This window comes from Perca fluviatilis, chromosome 2 (assembly GCF_010015445.1).
Source record: "Perca fluviatilis chromosome 2, GENO_Pfluv_1.0, whole genome shotgun sequence".
Taxonomy (NCBI): Eukaryota; Metazoa; Chordata; class Actinopteri; order Perciformes; family Percidae; genus Perca; species Perca fluviatilis.
In genome coordinates, this window is record NC_053113.1 from 17,501 (window position 1) to 30,000 (window position 12,500).

Sequence of the window (12,500 nt, forward strand, 5' to 3'; positions counted from 1 at the left end):
TTGCCTCGCCTCAGGTGGGACAGGACGGGCCCAGAGAGACACTCCTCCCTCAGGGGGTCAACACTGCCGGGGACAGGCAAGGAGACAGGACAGGTAGGAAGCAGGGTGGGACAGGTAGGACATAAGGAAACAAGAACAGGAAGTATAGTAAAAGATACATAGACATTTAAAAAGGGAAACTTTGGTTTCCCATGTTTTAGTGTCCAAGTGACTGATGGGAACATTCTTTGACATTGGTCCAGTATTATATGGAGGGAATATTTATTCATAATTCAAATTGAAAGTCCAAAGAGAAAACGAAGCAAGGTCAAATTAAAAATAGTATTATTTTAATTAAAAATAGTATTTTAATTAAAAAATATTATTATTTTAATTAAAAATTGTATTTTAATTAAAAAATATTATTATTTTAATTAAAAATAGTATTATTTTAATTAAAAAATAGTATTATTTTAATTAAAGATAGTATTATTTTAATTAAAAATAGTATTATTTTAATTAAAAATAGTATTATTTTAATTAAAGATAGTATTATTTTAATTAAAGATAGTATTATTTTAATTCAAAATTGTATTATTTTAATTAAAGATAGTATTATTTTAATTCAAAATTGTATTATTTTAATTAAAGATAGTATTATTTTAATTCAAAATAGTATTATTTTAATTCAAAATAGTATTATTTTTAATTAAAGATTTTACTAGCAGCTACTACGAAAAATCATGCCATAATTAAATGTGAAATGTAAAAGCTTAAATGGAAATATTTAAATTTAAATCTCAAATAGAAAATAAATTAAAAATTCCTAGTAGTGTAGTTAAATAATACTATTTTTTTATTAAAATAATACTATTTTTAATTAAAATAATAATATTTTTTAATTAAAATACAATTTTTAATTAAAATAATAATATTTTTTTATTAAAATAATACTATTTTTAATTTGATCTTGCTTCGTTTTCTCTTTGGACTATTTGAATTATGAATAAATATTCCCTCCATAGTATTAAGCGAGCTACGATTCGATTCAATTGTATTTATAGTATCAAATCATAACAACAGTTATCTCAGGACACTTTACAGATAGAGAAGGTCTAGGCCACACTCTATAATTTACAAAAGACCCAACGATTCCAGTAATTTCCTACAATGTAAGTTAATAGGGCAATTGTCCAGCTTGTATTTACCTTCACAAAAGTGCTCGTTTTGCTGCTGACAGACTCAGATTATTATTCTGACTATTCTCTATTAAGTGTCTGACAACATTATGGAAAGGATCCCTACAGAGATAGACCTTTTTAAAACCTCTTTAAGACCTTTTTGTTTAACCAGAAACAGCTCTGAAGTCACTAGCACTAAACCCACCAGACTCCATGTAAATAATCAGGACTTTTAGCGTGTATAGAGCCAGCATATCTACACATGTAAATGGGTGAATGAAGTGTGATTTACGATGATAAAAGTCCTGATTATTTACATTAAGTCTGGTGGAGATATGCTGGCTCTATACACGCTAAAAGTCCTGATTATTTACATGGAGTCTGGTGGAGATATGCTGGCTCTATACACGCTAAAAGTCCTGATTATTTACATGGAGTCTGGTGGAGATATGGTGGCTCTATACACTCTAAAAGTCCTGATTATTTACATGGAGTCTGGTGGAGATATGCTGGATCTATACACACTAAAAGTCCTGATTATTTACATGGAGTCTGGTGGAGATATGCTGACTCTATACACGCTAAAAGTCCTGATTATTTACATGGAGTCTGGTGGAGATATACTGGCTCTATACACGCTAAAAGTCCTGATTATTTACATGGAGTCTGGTGAAGATATGCTGGATCTATACACACTAAAAGTCCTGATTATTTACATGGAGTCTGGTGGAGATATGCTGGCTCTATACACGCTAAAAGTCCTGATTATTTACATGGAGTCTGGTGGAGATATGCTGGCTCTATACACACTAAAAGTCCTGATTATTTACATGGAGTCTGGTGGAGATATGCTGGCTCTATACACGCTAAAAGTCCTGATTATTTACATGGAGTCTGGTGGAGTTTGGTGATGGTGATTTCGGGGCTGTTTCATGTTAAACTAAAAGGATCTTACTCTTTAACTAAAAGGTCTATCTTTGTAGGGATCCATCCCATAATGTTGTCAGACACTTAGAATAATAATCTGAGTCTATCAGCAGCAACAACTGAACTTTTAGTGACTCTAACTGCTGCTGAACATTAGTCCTGTAGGGTTACATTACAGTTTTGCTTTTTTTGAGACGTTTAGACACTGCACATGTTGGAAATCCTTTTTTATTCACAATAAAAGCCCAAATGGGATGCTTTTATTGTGAAACAAGGAAGGAGGAAGGAAGGGAGGGAGGGAGGGAGGAAGGAAGGAAGGAGTGAGGAAGGGAGGGAGGAGGAAAGGGAGGGAGAGAGGGAGGGAGGGAGGAAGGGAGGGAGGAAGGAAGGAGTGAGGAAGGGAGGGAGGAGAGGAGGGAGGAAGGAAGGAGAGAGGGAGGTAGAGAAGAAGGGAGGGAGGGAGGAGGGAGGAGGAGGAGGAAGGAAGGAGGAAGGAAGGAGAGAGGGAGGTAGAGAAGAAGGGAGGGAGAGAGGGAGGGAGGGAGGGAGGAAGGAAGGGAGGAAGGAAGGAGAGAGGGAGGTAGAGAAGAAGGGAGGGAGAGAGGGAGGGAGGGAGGGAGGGAGAGAGGGAGAGAGGGAGGGAGGGAAGGAGGGAGAGAGGGAGGGAGGGAGCCTGGGGGCCCTCTGGTAGCCACGGGGCTCTAAGCAGCCTCTTATTGATTCTGTATGATTGTGATATGATTAAAACTGATTCTGATATGATTAAATCTGATTCTGATATGATTCAATCTGATTCTAATATGATTACATCTCATTATAATATGATTAGATCTGATTCTGATATGATTAAATCTGATTCTAATATGATTAAATCTGATTCTGATATGATTAAATCTGATTCTGATATGATTAAATCTGATTCAGATATGATTAAATCTGATTCTGATATGATTAAATCTGATTCTGATATGATTAAATCTGATTCTGATATGATTAAATATTCTGATATGATTAAATCTGATTCTGATATGATTAAATATTCTGATATGATTAAATATTCTGATATGATTAAAACTGATTGTGATATGATTCAATCTGATTCTGATATGATTAAAACTGATTCTGATATGATTCAATCTGATTCTGATATGATTAAAACTGATTCTGATATGATTAAATCTGATTCTGATATGATTAAAACTGAATCTGATATGATTAAAACTGATTCTGATATGATTAAATCTGATTGTGATATGATTAAATATTCTGATATGATTAAAAATGATTCTGATATGAATAAATCTGATTCTGATATGATTAAATATTCTGATATGAATAATCACGATATTTATCTATCTGATATGATTATCTGCTTTATTAAATATCTGATATATTAATATCTATATATTAAAAATTGTGATATATTCAATCTTTTATATGATTAAAACTGATTCTGATATATTCAATCATTATATTTAAACATTCATATATATCGATACAATCACTATATATTAAATCTGATTCTGATATGATTAAATCTGATCTGATATATAAACTGATTCTGTATGATTAAAACTGATTCTGATATGATTAAATTTCTATGATTAATCTGATTCTGATATGATTAAATCTGATCTGATATTTAATCTATTCTGATATGATTAATCTGATTCTGATATGATTGAATCATTCAGATATGATTAATCTATTCTTTATGATTAATCTGATTCCGATATGATTAAATCTGATTCTGATATGATTAAATATTCTGATATGATTAATCTGATTCTGATATGATTAATCTGATTCTGATATGATTGAATCTGATTCTGATATGATTAAATATTCTGATATGATTAATCTGATTCCGATATGATTAAATCTGATTCTGATATGATTAAATATTCTGATATGATTAATCTGATTCTGATATGATTAATCTGATTCTGATATGATTGAATCTGATTCTGATATGATTAAATATTCTGATATGATTAATCTGATTATAATATGATTAAATCTGATTCAGATATGATTAAATCTGATTCTGATATGATTAAATCTGATTGTGATATGATTAAATATTCTGATATGATTAAAAATGATTCTGATATGAATAAATCTGATTCTGATATGATTAAATATTCTGATATGAATAAATCTGATTCTGATATGATTAAATATTCTGATATGATTAAATCTGATTCTGATATGATTAAATATTCTGATATGATTAAATATTCTGATATGATTAAAACTGATTGTGATATGATTCAATCTGATTCTGATATGATTAAAACTGATTCTGATATGATTCAATCTGATTCTGATATGATTAAAACTGATTCTGATATGATTAAATCTGATTCTGATATGATTAAAACTGATTCTGATATGATTAAAACTGATTCTGATATGATTAAATCTGATTCTGATATGATTAAAACTGATTCTGATATGATTAAATCTGATTCTGATATGATTAAATCTGATTCTGATATGATTAAAACTGATTCTGATATGATTGAATCTGATTCAGATATGATTAAATATTCTGATATGATTAATCTGATTCCGATATGATTAATCTGATTCTGATATGATTAATCTGATTCTGATATGATTGAATCTGATTCTGATATGATTAAATATTCTGATATGATTAATCTGATTCCGATATGATTAAATCTGATATGATTAAATATTCTGATATGATTAATCTGATTCTGATATGATTAATCTGATTCCGATATGATTGAATCTGATTCTGATATGATTAAATATTCTGATATGATTAATCTGATTATAATATGATTAAATCTGATTCAGATATGATTAAATCTGATTGTGATATGATTAAATCTGATTGTGATATGATTAAATATTCTGATATGATTAAAAATGATTCTGATATGAATAAATCTGATTCTGATATGATTAAATATTCTGATATGAATAAATCTGATTCTGATATGATTAAATATTCTGATATGATTAAATCTGATTCTGATATGATTAAATATTCTGATATGATTAAATATTCTGATATGATTAAAACTGATTGTGATATGATTCAATCTGATTCTGATATGATTAAAACTGATTCTGATATGATTCAATCTGATTCTGATATGATTAAAACTGATTCTGATATGATTAAATCTGATTCTGATATGATTAAAACTGATTCTGATAGGATTAAAACTGATTCTGATATGATTAAATCTGATTCTGATATGATTAAAACTGATTCTGATATGATTAAAACTGATTCTGATATGATTAAATATTCTGATATGATTAATCTGATTCTGATATGATTAAATCTGATTCTGATATGATTAAAACTGATTCTGATATGATTAATCTGATTCCGATATGATTAAATCTGATTCTGATATGATTAAATATTCTGATATGATTAATCTGATTCTGATATGATTAAATCTGATTCTGATATGATTAAAACTGATTCTGATATGATTAATCTGATTCTGATATGATTGAATCTGATTCAGATATGATTAAATATTCTGATATGATTAATCTGATTCCGATATGATTAATCTGATTCTGATATGATTAATCTGATTCTGATATGATTGAATCTGATTCTGATATGATTAAATATTCTGATATGATTAATCTGATTCCGATATGATTAAATCTGATTCTGATATGATTAAATATTCTGATATGATTAATCTGATTCTGATATGATTAATCTGATTCCGATATGATTGAATCTGATTCTGATATGATTAAATATTCTGATATGATTAATCTGATTCTGATATGATTAAAACTGATTCTGATATGATTAATCTGATTCTGATATGATTAATCTGATTCTGATATGATTGAATCTGATTCTGATATGATTAATCTGATTGTGAAAGCTGAAACGTTGGGGTGTCCTCACCAGCCGTAGGTTTTCTGTGGTTTGGGCAGCGGGTCATCGAAGAAGGAGTCTCCTTCGTCGGGATCGTCCTCCACCTCCAGGTCCAGGTCCAGGTCCTGGTCCAGGTCCTGGTCCTGGTCCTGGTCCTGGTCTTGGTCCTGGTCCTGGTCCTGGTCTAGGTCCTGGTCCCTCTTCCTGTCAGACGTCTCGCTGATTCTGAAGCCCGTCGGCTGGAAGTCTGCTTTCCCCAGAGACGAGTCGCCCCCCGGATCCTGGGGGGGTCACACCAAGACAAGACCAGAAACAGCAGATTCAGATTCAGCTTCAGATTCAGATTCAGATTCAGATTCAGCTTTAGCTTCAGCTTTAGCTTTAGATTCAGCTTTAACTTCAGATTCAGCTTTAGCTTTAGATTCAGCTTTAGCTTCAGCTTTAGCTTTAGATTCAGCTTTAGCTTCAGCTTTAGCTTTAGATTCAGCTTTAGATTCAGATTCAGCTTTAGCTTTAGATTCAGCTTTAGCTTTAGATTCAGCTTTAGCTTCAGCTTTAACTTCAGATTCAGCTTTAGCTTTAGATTCAGCTTTAGATTCAGCTTTAGCTTCAGCTTTAACTTCAGATTCAGCTTTAGCTTCAGCTTTAACTTCAGATTCAGCTTTAGCTTTAGATTCAGCTTTAGCTTTAGATTCAGCTTTAGTTTCAGCTTTAGCTTCAGCTTTAGCTTTAGATTCAGCTTTAGCTTTAGCTTTAGCTTCAGCTTTAACTTCAGATTCAGAGCAAACTTCAGAAGAGTGATGTGGTGAGATTAGTCTTTAACAGGACGCTACATGATGCACGCCTTAAGACTGATTAACGCTTCTGTGGAGGCTCAACGCACAGCTTCCTTAGTCTGTGTGTGTGTAGTGTGTGTGTGTGTGTGTGTGTGTGTGTGTGTGTGTGTGTGTGTGTGTGTGTGTGTGTGTGTGTGTGTGTCCCTTTCACACAGAAATGGATCCTAAACTTAGTATGAGAAGCATGAAGCTGATTAATAGAGCTCTGCATGCTGTTACCTTGGCTGCTGTGTGACTCTGGGTTCCTTTATATCTGGGGATCTGTGCACGACAGGGACAGGACAGGACAGGACAGGACAGGGACAGGACAGGGACAGGACAGGGACAGGACAGGGACAGGACAGGACAGGACAGGGACACAGCAGCTATCAGCTCGCACCACACAGCTCACAGCTCACAGCTCACAGCTCGCAGCTCGCAGTTCACAGCTCACACCACACAGGCTCGCACCTCACAGCTCACAGTTCACAGTTCACAGCTCACAGTTCACAGCTCGCAGTTCACAGCTCACACCACACAGGCTCGCACCTCACAGCTCACAGCTCACAGCTCACAGCTCACACCACACAGGCTGGCACCTCACAGCTCACAGGCTGGCACCTCACAGCTCACAGCTCGCAGCTCGCAGCTCGCACCTCACAGCTCGCACCTCACAGCTCGCACCTCACAGCTCACAGCTCGCAGCTCGCACCTCACAGCTCGCACCTCACAGCTCACAGCTCACAGCTCGCACCATCTTAAAGGGACAGTACACACCCAGCTGACAGCATCTTAAAGCCCATGTTGCAGGTTAACCACCACTGTTGATTAATAGGTACATATAGCACTCAATACATGTATATCATTGTTAAAAATGTCTCCAAATAGTGTTAAAGGCCAGTTTTTGTCGTTTTTGGTATTAGTGGGTTTTTTTCCCGCAATTCGGTGATGACGTCACGTTGGGGAGACGTGTATCAGTCTAGTACTGTAACTATGGTGACTGTGTATCAGCCTGGTACTGTAACTATGGTGACTGTGTATCAGCCTGGTACTGTAACTATGGTGACTGTGTATCAGCCTAGTACTGTAACTATGGTGACTGTGTATCAGCCTGGTACTGTAACTATGGTGACTGTGTATCAGCCTGGTACTGTAACTATGGTGACTGTGTATCAGCCTGGTACTGTAACTATGGTGACTGTGTATCAGCCTGGTACTGTGACTATGGTGACTGTGTATCAGCCTGGTACTGTAACTATGGTGACTGTGTATCAGCCTGGTACTGTAACTATGGTGACTGTGTATCAGCCTGGTACCAGAACTATGGTGACTGTGTATCAGCCTGGTACCAGAACTATGGTGACTGTGTATCAGCCTGGTACTGTCACTATGGTGACTGTGTATCAGTCTGGTACTGTAACTATGGTGACTGTGTATCAGCCTAGTACTGTAACTATGGTGACTGTGTATCAGCCTGGTACTGTAACTATGGTGACTGTGTATCAGCCTGGTACTGTAACTATGGTGACTTTGTATCAGCCTGGTACTGTAACTATGGTGACTGTGTATCAGCCTGGTACTGTAACTATGGTGACTGTGTATCAGCCTGGTACTGTAACTATGGTGACTGTATATCAGCCTGGTACTGTAACTATGGTGACTGTGTATCAGCCTGGTACTAGAACTATGGTGACTGTGTATCAGCCTGGTACTGTAACTATGGTGACTGTGTATCAGCCTGGTACTAGAACTATGGTGACTGTGTATCAGCCTGGTACTGTAACTATGGTGACTGTGTATCAGCCTGGTACTAGAACAATGGTGACTGTGTATCAGCCTGGTACTGTAACTATGGTGACTGTATATCAGCCTGGTACTGTCACTATGGTGACTGTGTATCAGCCTGGTACTGTAACTATAGTGACTGTGTATCAGCCTGGTACTAGAACTATGGTGATTGTGTATCAGCCTGGTACTGTCACTATGGTGACTGTGTATCAGCCTGGTACTGTAACTATGGTGACTGTGTATCAGCCTGGTACTGTAACTATGGTGACTGTGTATCAGCCTGGTACTGTAACTATGGTGACTTTGTATCAGCCTGGTACTGTAACTATGGTGACTGTGTATCAGCCTGGTACTGTAACTATGGTGACTGTGTATCGGCCTGGTACTGTAACTATGGTGACTGTGTATCGGCCTGGTACTGTAACTATGGTGACTGTGTATCAGCCTGGTACTAGAACTATGGTGACTGTGTATCAGCCTGGTACTAGAACTATGGTGACTGTGTATCAGCCTGGTACTAGAACTATGGTGACTGTGTATCAGCCTGGTACTGTAACTATGGTGACTGTGTATCAGCCTGGTACTGTAACTATGGTGACTGTGTATCAGCCTAGTACTGTAACTATGGTGACTGTGTATCAGCCTGGTACTGTAACTATGGTGACTTTGTATCAGCCTGGCACTGTAACTATGGTGACTGTGTATCAGCCTGGTACTGTAACTATGGTGACTGTGTATCAGCCTGGTACTGTAACTATGGTGACTGTGTATCAGCCTGGTACTAGAACTATGGTGACTGTGTATCAGCCTGGTACTGTAACTATGGTGACTGTGTATCAGCCTGGTACTAGAACTATGGTGACTGTGTATCAGCCTGGTACTAGAACTATGGTGACTGTGTATCAGCCTGGTACTGTAACTATGGTGACTGTGTATCAGCCTGGTACTGTAACTATGGTGACTTTGTATCAGCCTGGTACTGTAACTGTGGTGACTGTGTATCAGCCTGGTACTGTAACTATGGTGACTGTGTATCAGCCTGGTACTGTAACTATGGTGACTGTGTATCAGCATGGTACTGTAACTATGGTGACTGTGTATCAGCCTAGTACTGTAACTATGGTGACTGTGTATCAGCCTGGTACTGTAACTATGGTGACTGTGTATCAGCCTGGTACTGTAACTATGGTGACTGTGTATCAGCCTGGTACTGTAACTATGGTGACTGTGTATCAGCCTGGTACTGTAACTATGGTGACTGTGTATCAGCCTGGTACTGTAACTATGGTGACTGTATCAGTCGGTTACTCTAGAACTATGGTGACTGTGTATCAGCCTGGTACTGTAACTGTGGTGACTGTGTATCAGCCTGGTACTGTAACTATGGTGACTGTGTATCAGCCTGGTACTAGAACTATGGTGACTGTGTATCAGCCTGGTACTAGAACTATGGTGACTGTGTATCAGCCTGGTACTGTAACTATGGTGACTGTGTATCAGCCTGGTACTGTAACTATGGTGACTGTGTATCAGCCTAGTACTGTAACTATGGTGACTGTGTATCAGCCTCGGCACTATAACTATGGTGACTGTGTATCAGCCTGGCACTGTAACTATGGTGACTGTGTATCAGCCTGGTACTGTGACTATGGTGACTGTGTATCAGCCCGGTACTGTAACTATGGTGACTGTGTATCAGCCGTACTAGAACTATGGTGACTGTGTATCAGCCTGGTACTGTAACTATGGTGACTGTGTATCAGCCTGGTACTGTAACTATGGTGACTGTGTATCAGCCTGGTACTCAGAACTATGGTGACTGTGTATCAGCCTCTGTACTGTAACTATGGTGACTGTATCAGTCCTATAACTATGTACTGTGTATAGCCTTACTATAACTATGGTGACTGTATATCAGCCTGGTACTGTAACTATGGTGACTGTGTATCAGCCTGGTACTGTAACTATGGTGACTGTATTATCAGCCTGGTACTGTAACTATGGTGACTGTTTATCGTTACTGTAACTATGGTGACTGTGTATCAGCCTGGTACTATAACTATGGTGACTGTGTATCAGCCTGGTACTGTAACTATGGTGACTGTATATCAGCCTGGTACTGTAACTATGGTGACTGCTGTATCAGCCTGGTACTGTAACTATGGTGACTGTGTATCGCCGGTACTTAACTATGGTGACTGTATACAGCCTGGTACTGTAACTATGGTGACTGTGTATCAGCCTGGTACTGTAACTATGGTGACTGTGTATCAGCCTGGTACTTTAACTATGGTGACTGTGTATCAGCCTGGTACTGTAACTATGGTGACTGTGTATCAGCCTGGTACTGTAACTATGGTGACTGTGTATCAAGCTGGTACTGTAACTATGGTGACTGTATCAGTACAATTTCGTAACTATGGTGACTGTGTATCAGCCTGGTACTGTAACTATGGTGACTGTGTATCAGCCTGGTACTGTAACTATGGTGACTTTGTATCAGCCTGGTACTGTAACTATGGTGACTGTGTATCAGCCTGGTACTGTAACTATGGTGACTGTGTATCAGCCTGGTACTGTAACTATGGTGACTGTGTATCAGCCTGGTACTGTAACTATGGTGACTGTGTATCAGCCTGGTACTGTAACTATGGTGACCGTGTATCAGTACAATTTACTCTAGAACTATTGTTGACTGTGTATCAGCCTGGTACTGTAACTATGGTGACTGTGTATCAGCCTGGTACTGTAACTATGGTATTACTGTATCAGCCTGTACTGTAACTATGGTGACTGTGTATCAGCCTGGTACTGTAACTATGGTGACTGCATGTATCAGCCTGGTACTGTAACTATGGTGACTGTGTATCAGCTTGTTACCTTGTAACTATGGTGACTGTGTATCAGCTGGTACTATGCTGACTTATGCACATGCTTTTAATAGCCCGGTACTGTAACTATGGTGACTGTGTATCAGCCTGGTACTGTAACTATGGTGACTGTGTATCAGCCTGGTACTGTAACTATGGTGACTGTGTATCAGCCTGGTACTGTAACTATGGTGACTGTGTATCAGCCTGGTACTGTAACTATGGTGACTGTGTATCAGCCTGGCACTGTAACTATGGTGACTTTGTATCAGCCTGGTACTGTAACTATGGTGACTGTGTATCAGCCTGGTACTGTGACTATGGTGACTGTGTATCAGCCTGGTACTGTAACTATGGTGACTGTGTATCAGCCTGGTACTAGAACTATGGTGACTGTGTATCAGCCTGGTACTGTAACTATGGTGACTGTGTATCAGCCTGGTACTGTAACTATGGTGACTGTGTATCAGCCTGGTACTAGAACTATGGTGACTGTGTATCAGCCTAGTACTGTAACTATGGTGACTGTGTATCAGCCTGGTACTGTGACTATGGTGACTGTGTATCAGCCTGGTACTGTAACTATGGTGACTGTGTATCAGCCTGGTACTAGAACTATGGTGACTGTGTATCAGCCTAGTACTGTAACTATGGTGACTGTGTATCAGCCTGGTACTGTGACTATGGTGACTGTGTATCAGCCTGGTACTGTGACTATGGTGACTGTGTATCAGCCTGGTACTAGAACTATGGTGACTGTGTATCAGCCTGGTACTAGAACTATGGTGACTGTGTATCAGCCTAGTACTGTAACTATGGTGACTGTGTATCAGCCTGGTACTGTGACTATGGTGACTGTGTATCAGCCTGGTACTGTAACTATGGTGACTGTGTATCAGCCTGGTACTGTAACTATGGTGACTGTGTATCAGCCTGGTACTGTAACTATGGTGACTGTGTATCAGCCTGGTACTAGAACTATGGTGACTGTGTATCAGCCTGGTACTGTGACTATGGTGACTGTGTATCAGCCTGGTACTGTAACTAT

General features: G+C 37.9%; 1 protein-coding gene across 1 annotated transcript in view; it reads right to left on the reverse strand.

The window, feature by feature from the left end:
• Positions 1-12,500, reverse strand: part of cep43 (centrosomal protein 43) — a 29,338-nt gene that overhangs the window by 10,014 nt on the left and 6,824 nt on the right. Inside the window, exons 4-6 of the mRNA XM_039778457.1 lie at positions 7,035-7,076; positions 6,010-6,260; positions 1-63 (exon numbers count right to left, since the gene is read on the reverse strand). The exon at positions 1-63 is cut by the window's left edge and continues 12 nt beyond it. Coding sequence (XP_039634391.1) covers positions 1-63; positions 6,010-6,260; positions 7,035-7,076 — 356 coding nt within the window. The remainder of the gene's footprint in view (positions 64-6,009; positions 6,261-7,034; positions 7,077-12,500) is intronic.